This window comes from Pseudophryne corroboree, chromosome 11 (assembly GCF_028390025.1).
Source record: "Pseudophryne corroboree isolate aPseCor3 chromosome 11, aPseCor3.hap2, whole genome shotgun sequence".
In the NCBI taxonomy this organism is placed as follows: Eukaryota; Metazoa; Chordata; class Amphibia; order Anura; family Myobatrachidae; genus Pseudophryne; species Pseudophryne corroboree.
In genome coordinates this window covers 61491775-61511474 of record NC_086454.1, presented here as the reverse complement: position 1 = coordinate 61511474, position 19700 = coordinate 61491775, and the positions used below count along the sequence as shown (strand labels likewise).

The following is a 19700-nucleotide window of genomic DNA, read 5'->3' as shown; positions in this document are numbered from 1 at the left end:
TTTTGGCCTAGGGGTGCCGTGAAAAAAATTCAGATCCTCTAGGGCAGAGGTTCTCAAACTCGGTCCTCGGGAGCCCACACAGTGCATGTTTTGCAGGTAACTCAGCAGGTGCACAGGTGTATTAATTACTCACTGACACATTTTAAAAGGTCCACAGGTGGAGCTAATTATTTCACTTGCGATTCTGTGAGGAGACCTGCAAAACATGCACTGTGTGGGCCCCCGAGGACCGAGTTTGAGAACCTCTGCTCTAGGGTGCCGTGATTCAGAAAAGTTTGGGAATCAGGCACTAAGGACAGACTAATCAGAAAAAGAAACCTTTATTTCATAGACTCTGTTATACTGTATTGCTATGTACTGTCTGAGGTCTATACAGGGAGTGTTGGTAAAGTGACATTATAGTCTGCCTACACTGATATAGTCACATCTGCTGGCAGTAGTATAATTGACAATGTTGACCCATACTTACCCACTTTTGAAAAAGCATTTCAGGGGGATTGTGAAAGTAACACCTATCAGTGCGGGCATGTTCTGCTACATCTGAGAGGCGCGTCATAAAAATGTCTTGCATCTAAATGTAAATGAGCCCCAAAGTTAGTAAAATCTACTTGTTGAAGAAAAGACACTGATATTTTTCAGGATTTGTTGGTGTATTGTGTTTTACAAAAAGTTCCATATACTGTAAGTGACCACAAGAAACCTTATTTAAAATGCATGTTGCCATATGGATCATTGGGGCAGATGTATTAAGCCTGGAGAAGGCATAAAGAAGTGATAAAGCGGTGATAAGTGCAAGGTGATAACGCATCAGCCAGTCAGCTCCAATATGTAAATTAACAGTTATGAGCTGATTGGCTGTTGCGTTATCTCATTGCACTTATCACCACTTTATCACTTCTTTATCCATTCTACAGGCTTAATACATCTGCTCCCCTGTGCCTTATAACCAATGCAGGGAAATGGCACTGATGATCCCATTTAAATGTATGTATCTCTAATTTATTTTTTCCCCCAAGAATGTAACAGCTGCATAATGGGGAAAAGGTGTAATCAGGGAGATTTCTGTTCTGTTCAGGGAGTCAGGGAGATTGCTGCTATTTCAGGGAGTCTCCTGCAGAATGCGGGGGAGGGTGGGAAACGAATTTGTTGCTATGAGCAACGTCACTTTATCTCTCTCCAAGATTTGATAAATGCCCCAGAGTATGAAAGTGTTCTCCTAATCTGTAAATAGCTGTCTCCACAATTAAGCATAGCATACGCTCAGTCTCATTTTTAATATAATAATAGCATTTTCTGTTAGTTATCCTTTTAGCATGAGGAACACTTTCTTGCCAGATCTAAGTGTTGCTTTGCTTCTTCAGGTGACCCAGATGGATCATAAACTAAATCTCATAACTGACATGCTGCACCACCTTGTTACCAACCAGCAGAGCGGCCAAGCAACCAGCCGGTCACCGCATCGGAGCAACTCACTGAGCAACGAGAACCAGCTGTCTAACAGTACCCTTCCCACATATGAGCAACTGAACGTGCCAAGACGAAACCAAGACAACATATCTTGATTAATCGGACCAAGTGTGAATGTTTTGGAATTACCGTACAGACTGGTTAACTACTCTATACAATGCAGATATTCATTATTTTAATGAATGCATTTTAAAAGTGGAAAGAGTAATAGAAATGAATGATGTAATTAGACTGAGTATGCAATGCCTATAATACTGTAAAGGGCACCCGGCCCATTTCCTGCAGATCCTATGAAGTTTCATTGATGGTTTCCTAGTGGAAAGAACAGTTGGGAATGTAGATCCAAAGCCGAAACTATAACCCACACTGATGTAACAATCCTTGGAGATTGTAGCTGAGTGGGTAATGGGAGCACAAATCACTGGGGTCTTCCTGGGAATGTTGGAAACCCAGGTGACAGCTGGACATCAGCCTTGATTATTTTTTTAAATGTATTAAAGTAGTTTTAAGTTGATTTTTGGTTTTCACGTGTTCAGACAAAATGGACTTATGGACTAAGACGGACACGAACAGTCTTGGAAACATTACATAGCGTCAGATTGCTGAAATAACATCATTTTTGATTGGCTCTTTTAATGACGTAGAGTAAATCTGGTGAAAACGGGTGTTACACTTATATCATGATGGATGGGAAGGATTGTATTTTGTCTAGAGTGTTTATGCAAAGAGATTACTGATCTTGAAACACATTCTGCATATTGTCCATGGTGGTTAAGTCTCATGTGATTTTAATATGATTAACCGGCTCTAGAACAATATAGCAAACAAAAAAACCCTGTGAGAAATCTAACACAAATTTCACACTTTTGTCAAGTATTGTTATTTAAGGTTGCATTTACAAATAGACAACAAATCATTATTTTATTTTCGTGTTAGGCGGTTTCATCCGCTACATGTTTAAGTATAGTTATTTCATTAATTCAAAGATTCTCTTAGTATGCCCCTGTTCTCTTGTGGCAAAGAAAACTCAAAGTGGTTTGGAAAATTCTGAATACAGCCAGGCAAAATGACGACTACCTCTTTGTCCAAACTCATGAATGGCGCTCTAAGGGGCCATCTGGAAGGCCTTTAAATGTCATTGTCCCCATTGCTCAGAAATTTACTTGTAGCAAATTATTACTACAGTACATGTGGGAATTATTATTTATTTATTTCTAATGTTCCACAACGGTTACCATTTTTAAACGTAAGTTCAGGTCCAGCTCCTATATTGATAAATATCTAAAAGAAGCGTAAGGTTATATAAAGACGAGCAATGTAGCAGATGATATGATTACACTACATTGTAATGCCAGCAATGGTTGATTATTTAAAGATCTGTCTAGAAGTTCAAAACACTGTACTGACCCTGCATAGCGTAAGATGTGCTAGTGACGTAAATACAGTATAGGTCAATTATTATTCCATTGTACATTATAAGGATATTACAGGTCACCAAGTTCTGTGAGCAAATGTCACAAGCCTACGGCGATGGACATCCTTTTAGGATATTACATGGACTATTGTACATACTAGATAGTGATAGATACTTAGAAAAGACCTAATGATTAAGGTAATAGATCTAATGTTTTTGGTGACATCACTGTGCTCCAATTATAGAAATATAATTTATAGGAGATTATCTCTGTACATTAAATTTTTTGGATAATGCCAGCCACATACAGTACCATCAAGTGCCATAGTTATAACTACTGTATATAGCCACCACTACTGATAACGTTGGTGCCTTTATCTAAGTGTGACCTTTTAGTTCGCTTCATGGTAGAATTGAAGGAAATTTGAAAGATAGTGTTGCAATATTTTATTTAGAAATTGTTCAAAATATATATGGCAATATTCTGCACCATAAGGTACGTGCACCTCAAAATCTATTCATAGTTGTCTTTGCTTCAATGATGGCTGCATAGAGGGTAGACAGGTCTACTGTATGTTTCGTCTGACATACTGTACTGTATCTTGTAAACACTAGGACTCATTCAGAAGTGTACTGTAATAAAATACGTTTCCTGGAGTTGCATACATAGTGAAGCACTGAAAGACGTGTGTGCTGTTTAATGTGGCACAGACACTACAGTGTAGGAAAACTTCCAAGGCACTACTAAACTCCCCGTGAGCCCAAAGCATGTGACAGTGACATCAGATAAGTGTCACAGTGGCACCTCTTGTGGAAACCTTCCTAAAAGCTTTTTCCTCAAGTTATATATGCTATGATTCTTCTTTTTAGTGCAAATTTATTATTCTGCATCAGTAATAAATTCCTCACGACGACTGTGGAGTAGCCTTTAAGATGTTTCGCGTAGATGACAATAATGACCAAAAATGAGCATTAGCAATAAAGTTATTCTCTTCTAATAATACGTAAAAAGGACAACTACTGCAAAAATGTAACAATTAAAGCAAAATAAAATTTCTCCAAATATGGCCATTCTTTTAAACACTTTCTCAACCGATGACCCGGACGTGCCACAGAGATGAAAAACCACTGGTGTGATGCGAGTCTTTCTAAGGGGTACATTTACTAAGTAGTGATAATTGCAGAGAAGTGAGCCAGTGGAGAAGTTGCCCATGGCAACCAATCAGCACTGGCGTAATATCTATAATTTGCATACTATAAAATGATAAAGAGCTGCTGATTGGTTGATGGGGCCACTTTTCCACTGGCTCACTTCTCTGCTCTTATCACTGCTTATTAAATGCCCCCCTAATTCAGCTATGTTAACTGTTAGCATTTACAGGTGCTGAGTGGTCTCTTATGGTTCTTGTAGCAATGCACCAGGAGAGATCCCCAAATAGCAGAATTAGATATCAAGGTATCCGGTCTATAGAGCTACACTAAAAAGTTTGACAGTCAATAGGTCAACCATTAATGGTTGACGTGTCAAAGGCAGACAGTTCAAAAGGTCAATGGGTTCAAAAGGTCAACATGATAATGCTGGTTACACATATGGTTGACACAGGTTTTTTTTTTTTTTTTTATCTTTTTCATACTTTACCATCCACGTAGATTACAATAGGGAATAATCGTGCTAAGCATAGCGGTAGTGGAGCGAGGCATCTTGCCCAAAGCATGGCGAGCAAACGGTACGCTAATGGGGTTTATCTGTGGCAGAAATGTGCGCCCCCCCCCCCAAACAAAAAAGAAACCATGTTGAACTTTTTCTATGTTGACCATTTTCATGTCAAGCTTTTGACCCTGATGACCGAATGCACGTCGACCATTAGTGGTTGGCCTATTGACTGTAGAACTTTTAGTTTACATCTAATGATCCACACCCAGATATCAAAGCCACAAATAATTAAACGTAAATGAAAGTCAATTAAGAATAAAATGGATTAAAAAAAATAGCCCACTTTTTAAAAAAAAAATCATTATGAATTGTAGTAATGTTTTCATTGTTGTCCTTTTTAAAACATACAATTTGAATGCAATTATCGTCATTGTCACACTGCTTCATTGTTGCTGTATTTCAAGTATGATTTACTCATAACGAATTTACTGCTGGCTTATAATCGTGAACATGCCCAACATTTATCATTTAGCTCTTTAGAGGATTTGCGAGCCAAATTTAGGTTGGCCACTACATGTTTAATATTGCGAAAGGAAAGAAATATAATTTTTCCGTATTCTAAAGCCAGTTATTATTTGATAATAATTGTGATATTAATGACCTTGCTGATTTTTTTTTTATAGTAAAGTTCCATTTGTTTTCAGTTTAGCAATAGTTGTCCTTTAATACGCTTTATAATAACTATCCAGCCCGAAAATGGACGCTACATACCAGGATAAACTTAGCAATATGTTGTACCTCCTAGCTGTCACTAGATGGCAGTATAGTTGCGGAAATGTGTGAGCGAGTGGGAGAGTGAACAATCTTTATGAATCACTGTGAATTTTCTAAGTGCCTGGGAAACTGGAGACAGACCTCAACCAATGATTCCACCTCATGGTGTCAGCACGTGTACATACAGTAATGTTAGAATTTGTTCCATATTGAATCATTTACACATCATTTTCCTGTTTACAGTTTAGACACTTGGAAACTAGACAGCCTTCATGTCCCCCTGCGGATGCCTGTCTCGCGAGAGGTTAAACACTTCATATATTCCTGTTTTTTACACTGCAATATCCCTGAGACAATGTTCATTGTCTCCTAATCTTGAATAAATGCGCCAAACAATGGCTTGAATTTTGAAACAAACTATTACGGGCATTATGTTACAGTATGTAAAATCAGGACATGATTATTTTTTTTTTTTTAAATTGTTCAATCACTGTGTAATACAGGTTAGTGATTATTAATGAGGTTGCTAATAAAAACACTAGTGCATTATACTTTGACTTGAGTTATTCTGACTGATATAAGATGCAGTATCAGCTATGCAATGATTCACCTAATTACAGTACTTCCACTTCATTATATGTTGTCCTGGTGCCTTCATTCTCCTTCAGAATCTAAATAGGCTCTGCCAAGCAGTGGGTGGTACAAGGGTGGAACTATCGACTGCGCAGCCAATCAGGTCCGTTACTAAGGGAGTGGCGCAAGGCCCTGGGGGTAGCACCGTAGATGCCTTGATGGCACCTGCATGTGGCTTGCAGGATTCCTGGAACAGCTCCCCGCAGCCGGTGGCGCTGCTGCAGCGGGCAGGCACCCTGCAGCCTGTAGATCTCTACTTCAAGAGCTGCTGACCCTGCCCCCTAGGCATGATATCAAATTTATAGGGAAATGAGGAGGAGGAGGATACAGCTCAATTTCTCCATACTTGTAGTAAATGAGTGAACTTGTATAATTGCTTCTAGGGTTCTAATTCTCTGCATCGCCCTATTAATTTAAAGTTTTGAAGTAAAGGCAGCTTATCACAAACTCACAACTGCTGCAGAACCTCTTGTGGCTGTGCCTGATCTGTACGTCACGGTTCTTCACACCCACCTATGCATACCAGGTTATCTCTGCTGCTTGTGTAACTATGGGATATAGGACACCTGTTGTGCTTCTGCTATTCTTTAAATGGATCTGTAACCCCTACTGTGTTTTGGCCGGGTGTGGTTCGTTTTATCGACAGTGCATAGGTCGACAATGTTTAGGTCGACCACTATAGGTCGACAGTCACTAGGTCGACATTGATGGAAGGTCGACAGGGTTTCTAGGTCGACATGTGCTAGGTCGACAGGTCTAAAGGTCGACATGAGGATTTATTTTTTTGTGTCGTTTTCTTCGTAAAGTGACCGGGACCCCAAATTAGTGCACCGCTTCGCTCGCCATGCTTCGGGCATGGTGCCTTCGCTCCGCTACCGCTTCGCTCGGCACACTTTACCGTTCCAATCGTAGTCCACATGGATCGTTGAGTATGAAAAAATAAAATAAAATAAAAAATGTGAAAAACTCATGTCGACCTTTAGACCTGTCGACCTAGCACATGTCGACCTAGAAACCCTGTCGACCTTCCGTCCATGTCGACCTAGTGACTGTCGACCTATAGTGGTCGACCTAAACATTGTCGACCTAGACACTGTCGATCTTCAGACCGGATCCCGTTTTGGCCACATCCCTGCCCACACCCCCTGTCCAGGAATCTGAAAATAAAAAGGTGGGGCCACCACTCACTAGTTCCACCACTTGGATCTCTTTATTAGACATTTCCCAGATCATGATGTATGATGCATTCATGAATAAAAGTGAGGAAGGAGTATTCACATAATCAATTTAGCCAAGTGATTACATACAAATGGGGCTGATCATTCTTAAGGGCCATACACACCTGCCTATTGGCCGCGAGGTGCCCAACGGCCGTTACGGACGACCCGGCGGCGGGAAGGAGAGGGGGTTGATGGCGGGAGTAAAGTTTCTTCACTTCCCTTGTCACCCGGCCCCATAGCCCTGCATGCTAATATGGACGATATTGTCCATATTGGCTTGCAGGCATAAACCAGCCGGCACCAACGATGAACGAGTGCGGGGCTGTGCATCCTTCATCGTTGGTGCATACACACTGAAGATATGAACAATATTACATTCATTAATGAACGAGATCGTTCATATCTTTCAGTGTAATTGGGCCAGTGTGTAGGACCCATTATACGTCACCCTGAGGGACGACTATTTGTTGCATGCTCAGATGTCTAGATTGTGATCAGACAAATAACATTGATTAAAGGATTGTGATCAGGACTGCAGAGATGCTGAGTGGGACCCTAGAACTGGGGGCATAGCCAAATCTAAAAATTCTGACCACGCCCACTCTGAAAACAAATATACAATGTGAGGTGTCGGGTGTGGGGGGGGGACGGACCTGATGGATGGGTGCATGGGCGGGAGCTTGGTGGATTCGTATCATTAGTTTGATGATTGTTAGACTCTTGTCCAGAGGATTCTGTGTTCACCTAACACCGATGGAAACTAGCTGGTGTAATGCAATCAACAGATATATTATGGTTCAAAGTGAACACTCACAGCAAATCCCCTGAATGAGAAACATAGGAGAATGTATATTCTACAATCCATTTATTTGACAAGATATGGGGAGATTTGCAGCACTAAGATAAAACTCGCACTAGTAGAATGTAACATCGGATACCTAACAACATTGGGATATCCGACACAACTGTGCTGAGTTGTCCTTCCTGATAGTGTGAGGCAATATAATATATGATTGGTATCAGCCTTACAGTATAGTGCAGTGTATCCATTAACTGTGTGTGAAATGCAGTGTACTGTATGTGTGGCTTTATGCTTAAGACAGTCGACTATGCATCAGTTTGCTCTCTTGGTTGTGTAGATTGACTGATACATTGCATCAGATGGGTGGCAGGTCCCAAATGACATTAAAGGTAGTGCTATATTTTGGTGGGAACGCAGTTCCTGAGCCTCTCATTAACCATGACATAAATAGGAATGGCGTTCCTAAAAAAACTGGTCTGATTAAAGGTATGGCATATACAGTAGATCAGCCAGCACATCCACAGGAAGCTAGGCATAAACTGCTCCATGAGTCAAGTCCAGAGGAGATGGGACAGACATAGCTCTTACAACAAGGAGATCTCACTTTAGGACTGATTTATCAATGATACCCCTTTTCCACTAGCTGTTTTTACCCGTGTTTTTGCACGGGGGCGCGCATCGACACGGATTTTTAGTAGGTGGAAACGGGTCAACACGGGTTGAGTGACCCGGGAATCCAACCCGGCTATTTACCTGGGTAGAACACGGTAATGACACGGATAGCGGTGCAGTGGAAACGGTCATTACACGTGTTTTCAGACCCGAGTAACGCTCTGAGACGCTGATTGGCTGCTTCTGGGGCACTGGAAGATAATGTCATCCCTGGGAGACACGCTGGGCACATGCAGGCACCGCAGCAGCAAACAACACTACGCTGGGCACATGCAGGCATTGAGGCAGCAAACAAAACACTCTGAAGTCGCGCTGGGTACATACAGATATTTTTATTGCAGCAGCTTCCAAACAAACAGACAATATACAGCAGCAGAAGCTCCAGCACAGCAACATGGCTAGCCATACCTGGTCAGACACAGAGATCAAAGAGCTGCTTAATATTCGGAGAGAGGAATAAATAAGAAGGCAGGTGACTGGAACAGTTAAGGATGCATCGTCTACAAGAACATATCCCTTATGCTGGCAGAAAGGGGCATCCAAAAAACCCAGCAACAAGTCGTTAACAAATTGAAGGCACTACGCAGACAATTCACCAAAGTACACGACCATAACCGCAAGAAAAGTGGTGCTGGGCGTATGGAATGGCCATATTATGACCTATGCTATAGTGTCTTCGGCAAAACTGCGATAACAAATCCTATAGCACTATCGTCATCCAGCTCTGCCAGTCGCCAGATGTCAGTCGACGAGGACTGTGACGAAACACAGCACAGCCTTCCCAGCTCACAATGCAGCCCATCATCCCCGCTGCTTATATCGGACAGCAGTTTCGAAGACTCGACCGTCAATGATGATTCCATCAGTGCCACTATTGAGGACGTACCACAGTCTCAGGCGGAGACGTCGCAACCCCCCAAGACCACGACTTTGCGCTCAAATAGTAAGTATTACCATTACAAATACAGTTGCAGCAGTCCCTATATGTAAAGGCATGGTAATGTTGCAGAGTATAGCTAGTGTGCAGGTGGGAGAAGGCCACAAACACGTATATGCTACCACTGCTATTTTTTTATAGAATCATGGTAATGTTGCAGAGTATAGCTAGTGTGCAGGTGGGAGAAGGCCACAAACACGTATATGCTACCACTGCTATTTTTATATTGTTGCTTACATTCTGTTTCATCTCCTTCACAGTCTACAACGTTCCACAGCGGAAAAAGAAACTGAACAAAACAGAACAAACGGTCAAAGCAATGAAGTCCATTATCGTGGATCACCTGCGTGAGGCAGATAGTGAGCTCAATGCCCAGGAAGATGCACGGCTTGAGAGATTTCTTGCGTCAGAAAAAGAAATGCATCAAACTTTTATGAGTCAGTTAATGACCATGCATGATAGGCAGATGACATTTTTTGAACGCACGTTTGCACGTACCATAGGGAATACCACACAAACACAACAGCAAGACACAGCCTACCCACAGCACCCATATGGTCCATACAACTATGAAGCTCCCTCAAATCCCCCAACACAAATCCCGCAATCCTCAGAATTTCGGGTATATAGACAACTGCCTTAGAGCAGCGGGTTATAAAACAATGTTTGTGTTTTAAGGTTCTGTTTGCACTGTATCCTCAACCCTGATACATACAAATGCAAACATTATTTTGATTTTACAGAGTGCCCTGTTAGCACTTTAAACTTTTATATTGTTACCTCAGAAAATGGGCAGTGGGATCCAGATATTGGGGCTACCTTTTTATATTGTTACCTCAGGAAATGTGCGGCAGTGTGATCCAAATATTGGGGGTAACCCGATACCTGCCAAACCAAACATTAGGTTTTTTTTTTTACAGAGTGCCCTGTTTGCACTTTACTCTTTTACCTCAGGGTAGGTGTCTTCACCATGTGGCCCTCTAGCTGTTGTGGAAACACATAGCAACACATGCTGGTACATGTTGTTCCACAACAGCTGGAGGGACACATGTTGAAGACCCCTTGCGTTATGTGGAATTTTACAGTGACATGTTTGCACTTAAATATTTTATATTGTTACCTCAGAAAATGTGTGCCAACTGTTTAAAAGAAAAAATATAATAACAACTTTTGAACCAAATTTTTATAACTGAAAATCGAAATAAACAAAAATTGTTTGCACACAAAAACTTGTCTGTCTTCTCTACTGCAACATTGTTTGAAGATTAGCTGCAATGGTGGCCCTTATGCACTCGCTGGCAGCGTCATGCCCCCCCACCAAGCCTGGTGCATCATGTACAGCGACCCCCGCCCCATGATCATGTATATTCCACTCGGGGAGAAAGTTTTCCTTTTGAATCTCACATATGTTATGGAGAATGCAGCAGGCCGCTACTATATCTGGCATTATTTTCAAGTCCACATCATTCCTCTTCATGAGGCAGCGCCAGCGTCCTTTTAAACGCCCAAACGCATTCTCCACTGCCATACGGGCCGAACTTAGGGCATGGGTATATGATGTCTGTTCGGGGGATAAGTGAACATGCTGGGTGTAGCCCTTCATTAGCCAGCGCTGTAATGGGTATGCTGCATCACCAATGAGATGGACCGGAATGTCCACACCATGTACGATCACCGATTTCTGTTAATAAAACATTAATATTATTACAGGGGTAAAACTTGACTATTGGTTTATGGGCAAACATTTCAGTTTAAGTAGTAAATAATCTTACCTCTCGAGGGAAAAGCCATCCACCAAGCTTGTCCTCAGCAATACTGTAAAGATCGGAGTTGGCGAGAACCCTTGCATCATGTGACCGTCCGGGCCACCCTATGAAGACATCTGTGAAACTAAAAATAAAGGTTTATGCATTATCATAAAACAGGCCAAGCCTATTTCAAACACATTAGTGAAACAGTGCTTACCAGTATTTGTGGTCCACTACCGCTTGCAGAACAATGGAATGCCAACCCTTACGATTATAATAGTCTGCTGGGTTGTCACGGGGGGCGATGATGGGGATGTGGGTCCCATCTATGGCACCAGCACACTGTGGGTAGCCACGCTTCTTAAACCCTTTTATAGTCTCATCTAGCCGCTGTCCCTGTGGCAAGGAAATAAAGCGATGGTACATGGTATCCAGCAGTGCCCGCGTGACCTGGTAGACAATCTTGCAGACCGTGCCAATCCCTACTCCAAATAAACTGGAAACTGTGCGATACTCTCCAGGGGTAGCATACCACCAGAGAGCAATCGCTAATCTCCTGGCTGGCTCAATGGGCTTACGGAACCTGGTGGTCTGCATGGTTATTGCGGGGGACAGTAGTTCCAAAACATACTCGAATGTAGCGCGAGACATCATGAAGTTTGCCATCCACTGCTCCTCCTGATATGCTAGAATAGTCTGCATGAATGCTTCCCCATGTCTGCGATCTCTCATCCACATTCTTCGGCTTGGTGTAGAGTTCATTGTTATGAGAGAAATAACAACAGTGGATGATATACGCGCTCTCCTCCTTTTCAAATATTTGCGTCGATAGGTAGCCCTCTCTGCAAAGAATTGAGCTCTCCTTCTCCAGCTCTGCAGTAGGTAGCACAAGGTGAAAAGCTGCATCAAGCTGTCTGTAGCAGAAAGCAGCAGTAAACTGCAAACAGTCTGCGACTCCATGCTAGACACAGCTACTGCACCGGCGTCCATTGCTGCAATGCTGTGAGCAGGCCCCACCCCTCTGTTTTGGTCCTTTTGATGACATCATCTTGATGAGACAGTAAAAAGTCCATTTGTAATGACAGCAATAGGCTTTTACAGAGCTTACCCGGGTTAGGTGGAAACAGATCAGACACGGGAATAACCCGTGTCGAAGTGTAGTGGAAACGGGGGAGCCGACACGGGTTGTAGCCGTGTTAAACATCCCGGATCGGACACGGTACGTAGGTGGAAAAGGGGTATGAGTTTTATCAGTTTTAAAACTCGTCGTCAGGGGCACAGACAACTCTCTCAGACCATGTTAATGAAAGGGGGTGTGGTCATTGTGGAAGGTGTGGCCACACCCCCTCATCTGAAAATAATAAAAAGTGTGGAATATCTGCGGACACCAGTAACTGCTACTATGGGCAACGGGGATACGGGTGTGATCACAACCCCGTCACCACATCACACAGGCAAATAGGACGGACTGCTTCTGTAGCTGCCTCTCTCCCCAGTCAGCACACAGCCGTGTGTGCTCTGCTGGACAGAGACTGCTGTTGCTGCTGACAGCCAGGGCCGGTTTTACGCATACGCTGGTTACGCAGCTGAGTAAGGCGCAGCATAGAGGTGGGCGCCCTACTCAGCTGCGCCAGCGATATGTGTAACACTGGCCATTTCTGATATGTAGCGCCAGCCCAGAGACTCACCGAGCAGGCAGTGATGTTGGCGCCGCCGCTCTATGTCCGGCAGCGGACCCTACTAATATTATAGTAATGTGAAGAAAAATAAAATAAACTACTGCTCCCAGAATCCCTTGCTTCCAGACAGCAAGGGCTGCTGGGAGTGGTAGTTTATTTTGAGATTCTTCACATTACTGTACATGCAAAATAAACGCTCCCAGAAGCCCTTGCTGTCCGGCTACTAGAATCAATAGTTTATTTTGAGATTCTTCTTCTAGTACTATAGTGCAGTGCCGGCCATGGCGGAGGCGCCAACACCACTGACTGCTTTGCGAGTCTCCGGGCACAGGGCGCGTATCAGGTAATACAGTACTTTGATTAGATTAATATGTAAGGGGAAGTATTAAAGTGGGCAAAATATGTAAGGGGAACTTCAACAATGAGCAAATGTGTCAGGGGCACTTATATAGTGGGCAAATGTGCAAGGATCACTTATAAAGTGGGCAGATGTGTAAGGGGCACTACAACTGCTTTTACAATGAGACCATGCCTCCTTAAAAGTGCTTAGGTGGGCGCCAAAGTATTTATTCGCTTACCAAATAATTTGGCTTCGGGCCGGCCCTGCTGACAGCAGTCGGTCTTAATTCTCACTGGCCAAAGTTCCCCTTTCTGCAATGGGTGGAAAGGGAGCAGCGGGCCCCAGGTCTCCACAAACATTCCTAGGCCCAGGTAAAGAGTACTCGCTCCCCTCCCCCCTTGGTACCACTGTTTGTTGCATATGATACAGTACATGGTGCTACAGCCAATCAGTTCCTGTCATGTGCTTGAAAAATGACAGTTGTGAGCTAATTGGCAGGAGCACCATGTATCATACACAACACATTTTAAAACATGTTGATAAACTTTGTTTTTACTGTATATAGTATGTACAGTATATGTAATGTATCTTATTATGGGCAATATATAGCATAAACAGTATTTAGTTTTGCTCTAGTGCAGTTTTTGCTTTTCACAGCTTATGCCAAATGATGTTGGTAGTGCCAGGCTTGGGAGAGGGGTACCAGGCCTGATAGGCAGAGCAGGAGGCAGATGATGAAGAAGTGTGGGAAGCTCTTTCCATACAACCCTTCCCTGTAATGAGTGAGTCAACTACACTGCAGAACTTATAGTTATTATCCCATGTCCTGTTATGGTTATAGCCACTAGGGAGTCCCGCATATTTTTTTACAGGTCACTCCACAGTGGGTAAGCCAGTCCTGATGTCAACTGTCTTGGGGCTCTGAGGCTGGTTGGAATCATGGTGGGAGGGCTCCAACACTGAGAGTATATCCTATAGGGTCCCACCAGTCCATATTTGTAAAATCCTAGTGCTGGTTGTCCTAAGATCAGCGGTAACCTGATTTGGGGTTTATCAGCTCTAGAGCTAGATAACAGGTAAGGAGTGAGCCCATTTATTAGTTATAATAATATTTTTCACAGTGGTGACGGTTACAGTACTTATCTCCTGCCGTGTGGTTAACTAATTAAATTATTCAAGTGGCCTTTGCATTGTGAGCAGCAGTTGTTATTATTTATATACATATAAATGTCCACTATACTGTAGCAAGTACACTGTGCAGTATGTACTATTGTGTTTTGTTATATTTTTTTTTCCAAAATATGTTTTGTCACATACTATATTGTCTGCATACTCAAATACCACCACAAGATGGTGCCGAATCCATTTGCAATTTAAAAAACTGCATAAAAGTGGTGCCTGCCTGCAACTAAGATCTGTCACCACCAGGTGGTGCACAATATCCAAAATTAATGGCTTTTAAGTACTGTACTATGCAAGTGTTTCAAACTATACACATTTAAACTTTGTAAGAAATACATTATTCACAGTGACCCTAAAATGATATAAGTGTTATACTGTTCTTTAGGTCCACAGTGTAAGGGAGAGCCGACAATGTCTCCTGCATTTGGATTAACAATTATTATACCTTGAGCTTTCATTCTGCTGGCCTGAAAGAGAGTAATAGTGGTACATTCCAAATGCATAGTCAATGAGTGTTATGTATTTGGTGCTGAGATTATGGAACTGGCCTGATTTTGGCCTGTCTTTGCTGCAACATTTAAAGCGGCAATCAGTTAAAAGGCTGGTTTTGCATTCTGATTGCCTGTTTTACTTTAATGGTGAACTCGCTAAACTCATGTCAGTTCCGTAAATGCATAACACTGTATAAAATCTTACGTGCAGTTTAGCAGTTAATATTTACATATTTAAAATATTATTGATATAAGGGTAAGGGGAAATAGGGAGAAGACTTGAGCACTGGTGCTGCAACCCCAACTGGATGAAAGGAAAGGATTGGGTGGATTGACTTCAATAAAAAAACAAAAAAAAACAATATTTTTTATAAGCACAGATACAGCAATCAATATTGAAGGTAAATAAGAATATAAAGTACAGATTTAGAGAAAAGCACTCTCTTTGCTAAGGGCACTAATATGCCGAAAATATAACTTTTATTTCTCCAAAAAAAGACACCTAGAACCTCACATGTCAAACAAAACAAACCACAGAAAAACATGGATAGCCAACCAGTCAGGTGATCACATCCTATATAATAAAAAGCTAGACTGCTCCTCACCTCTGTTATGTGCACCGGCGGCCACTAGAGGCCGCCCACAGATCAAATGAAAGTGATAATGCAGGGAGATGTTACAGCCTGCTGCTAAGTAATTCAAAATACTGATCTGACTAATTCACACTTGCTGCATTTGGAGAGAAGGTGCTGGGGATAGAGAGAGTGGGAGTAGGCAGGGACGTTTTAACAGAGGAGGTGACCTGCATACAGCCTCCGTCGAGGGCCCCCTCCTGTTCGGCAGCTAGTAGACTCTGGCTTAAAGACGGAGCCTACTGCGCATGCGCAGGTCACTGGGAAGATGGCGTCTGTGCCTTGTTCCCAGGGACACCTCCAGTGCACATGCACAAATCATTCAGAAATGGAACTCTGCGGAACCCCAGAAAGGTAAGTATAGTCTGTGGGTGCAGTGTGTGTGGTGTGGGGCCCCCAGACCTAAGGGCCCGTGTGCGCACACGCTGCACCCATTATAGAAATGCCTATGGGGGCAGGGGTAGGTTTGTGGTGTGGCAGTAACCATTTATAACAAGCTCTGTTTGGTACACACATACACACACACTGTACAAAGCACCCACCCGCCTCTGTATTCACTGCATCCCCATCCTCTTCCATATTCTGCACTCCCACCATATACTTCCTATATATACACTAACCCTATGCCCCTCGATATAGTGCCCCTATATACAGGGTGCCCCGTCCGCCATATACTGGTCTCAGCATATTGCGCATACTCTGTAACCCCTGCTCCATATTGTTAGGATATGGTGCGCTCTGTGCCTGTCTCCTTCTACACAGCAGTCTTTGGGCACATCCCCTAGTGTTAATCCCCTAGTGCCAAGAGTCACTCGGAGGCGGAGCTATATGATGTAATCCCTGCTCCTCCATCTTAGAGTGAGTGAGACAGACTGAGTCCTGGTGTGTGCAAGCGTGCAGAGCTGAGACCGGGAGCGGATCTCAGCTCTAGAGACTCACAGCGTTGATTGCATGTATTGCGGCTCCGGAGCTGTCATTGAGCTGGGTGCTACATCTTCTCTACAACAGGAGTCGGACTGCATGGCTGTGCAGTCCTCCAACCCTTACCACCGGAGACAACTCCTGATGAGTACCGCTACCACTGCTGTTACCTTGTATGATATAAGGACCCCTAATTGCCTATATCAGTATTATATCTGAGTCACCTGTGTTCACTGAATAAACCTGCATTATTGTTTAAGTCATTTAGTGTGTGAACTAACGTCACTGCATCAGGCAATTCCAATACAGTCTGCCAACAGGTTATCAGGTTATGGGCCCAGTTGCGTGCCCTAGACCCGCGTGTGCCTGAAAATTAACCGCTTTTAGTAATCACACAAAGTTTTTTTTATACAAGTGCAAAAAGGATGTATAGCACAGGAATTAACTTTGCTAAGCTGAAAGGTTCAGAAAACTATGCTACATGGAAATTTGCCATGGAGATGCAGCTTAAGCGGAAAAAGTTGTGAAAGGTCACAATAGAAGCAGGAGCAGTCCAAACCCAGATGACGTAGACAGAGCCATCGGGATGATAGGTTTAGCTGTGGAGCAGCATGTATATTCAGTAGTCCGTGGGAAAGTGGACATGTGGACAGCCCTGCAAAATGCATATGAAGACAAAGGTCTAATGAGAAGGATAAGTTTGAGACACAAGCTATATGGAACGAAATTGAGTGCCTGCAAGAACATGAACGATTACATTGATAAGTTATTGTCGATAGCATAGCAGTTGGCATCTGCGGAGGCACAGGTGGACAAGGAAGAAGTGGCAATGGCGATGTTACAGAATCTGATGCCAGAATTTGCTTTTTTGGTGGTTGCTTTAGAGTCAAATGACACTAAGCTGACAACGGAGATTGTTATTCCTGTCGAGACCGTAGCTGAGGGTTCTGCCTTGATCACAAAGGGCACAAAGTCCAAAAAGCACAAATTCAAATGTTTTATATGTCACAAGATAGGACATAAAGCTTCAGATTGCAGAATGAGAAATTCCAGTGGTGCGCAGAAGCAGGGTGACAAGCCAAACGAGTCAGCACTGAATGTAGCAGACAGTCACAGGAAGGATTGCTGGTACATGGACTCGGGGGCCATTAGACATTTCAGTTGCAATAACCATTGGTTCAATTCTTTAACGCTGTGTGCCACTATAGTTACAGGTATTGGAAATAAGGTCCTTACTGCATCCAAGCTGGGACAATCACAGTACATTTAAGAATTGGAGGAGAAACAGTTGTTACAGATATCCAAGAAGTGTTGTACGTGCCTGATTTAGGAAGTAATCTCATTGCTATCAACAGCCTAAAGAAAAATTTCAGAAGGGAAAATGTATGGTGCAGAATAAAAGAGGGACTGTTATTGCTTCAACAACCCGGTGCAACCAACTATATGTCCTGGACACTGGGGGTCATTCGGACCTGATCGCTCGCTGCAATTCATCACAGCACAGCGATCAGGTTAGAACTACGCATGCGCCGGCGCATGGCTGACAGGCAGAGGCAGTTGCTGGGCGGGAGGGGGGCGGCACGGCGGTGTTTGGTCGCCATTTTTTGGGTGCTAAATTTAGCACAGCTACGATCAACTCAGAATGACCCCACTGAGGAGTGTACTGCAATGATGGTTACTGATGAAAAACAGTCAATGGAGCTGTGACACAAACGCTTAACAATGTCCAGAAACTGCTAGATGGAATCACCGGGAGAAACGCTGAAAGACCCATGTGTGAAAGTTGCATAAAAGGCAAGCAAACTCGCAACCCACTTCCAAAGTCAGTTAGTAGAGCAGAGCCACCGTTAGCTCTAGTGCACACAGACGTGTGTGGTCCAGTGGGGGAAAAATCAATCAGTGGCTACTGGCAGGGCAGGCGCTACCATTAGGCAGCTTTAGGCAGCTGCCTAGAGCGCTGGCCGCTGAAAGGCGGTGTTAAGTCAGCAGCTCAACATTAATATAAGGGATGAGCACCCGCCACTGTCCTCCCGCAACCCACAGCACCGTCCTTTTTTGTTTTAAATTTATTTCTGCGGGTTCTGGAGGGGTGGGGGGGATTGAGTATAAATGCCGCAATTAATTAGAGCCAGCGGCCGCCCGCCCCTCACCAGCAGCAGCCAACTGCCAGCTGCAGCGTCAACCACACTTATGGAGCCAGGGGCAGCAATGGGAGCAGTGTCTCCCTGGCAGCGTCAGCAGCAGCAGTGCTAAGCCAGTCGGCACTGTGAGGCGGGAGATGGTGACAGCAGCGAGGAACAGTAATCCCTCCACGGCTTCCAGCAGTAAGATGCAGCCGCCCCTTTGTTGTGATGGTGAGGCACCTAGAGTAGTGGCTGCCTGGAGACACACCCCGGGGAGATGGTAGTGACCAAAGTCTGCTCTGGATGGGGGTGGAGGTGGGTTGGAGTTGTGTATAAAGACAGTGTATAGATGGATGGATGGATGGATGGATGTATTCAGTGTATGGCTGTTTATATGTATGTATGTATGTAGGCAGTGTATGGCTGTATGTATGGAGGCAGTGTATGGCTGTTTTTATGTCTGTATGGAGGCAGTGTATGGCTGTATATGTATGTCTGTATGTATGGAGGCAGTGTATGGCTGTATATGTATGTCTGTATGTATGGAGGCAGTGTATGGCTGTATATGTATGTATGTATTATGTATGTATGGAGGCAGTGTATGGCTGTTTATATGTATGTATGTATGTAGGCAGTGTATGGCTGCATGTATGGAGGCAGTGTATGGCTGTATGTATGGAGGCAGTGTATGGCTGTTTTATGTATGTATGGAGGCAGTGTATGGCTGTATGTATGTAGGCAGTGTATGGCTGTTTATATGTATATGTATGGAGGCAGTATATGGCTGTATGTATGGAGGCAGTGTATGGATGTATGTATGGAGGCAGTGTATGGCTGTATGTATGTATGGAGGCAGTGTGTGGCTGTATGTATGGAGGCAGTGTATGGTTGTATGTATGGAGGCAGTGTATGGCTGTATGTATGGAGGTAGTGTATGGCTGTATGTATGGAGGCAATGTACGGCTGTATGTATGGAGGCAGTGTATGGCTGTTTATATGTTCGTGTGTATG

General features: G+C 43.5%; 1 protein-coding gene across 1 annotated transcript in view; it reads left to right on the top strand.

The window, feature by feature from the left end:
* The window catches only part of KCNQ1 (potassium voltage-gated channel subfamily Q member 1), a 278960-nt gene extending 273085 nt beyond the window's left edge, over positions 1-5875 (top strand). Inside the window, exon 17 of the mRNA XM_063944343.1 lies at positions 1362-5875. Coding sequence (XP_063800413.1) covers positions 1362-1562 — 201 coding nt within the window. The 3' untranslated portion in view covers positions 1563-5875. The remainder of the gene's footprint in view (positions 1-1361) is intronic.
* Positions 5876-19700: the final 13825 nt, after the last annotated feature.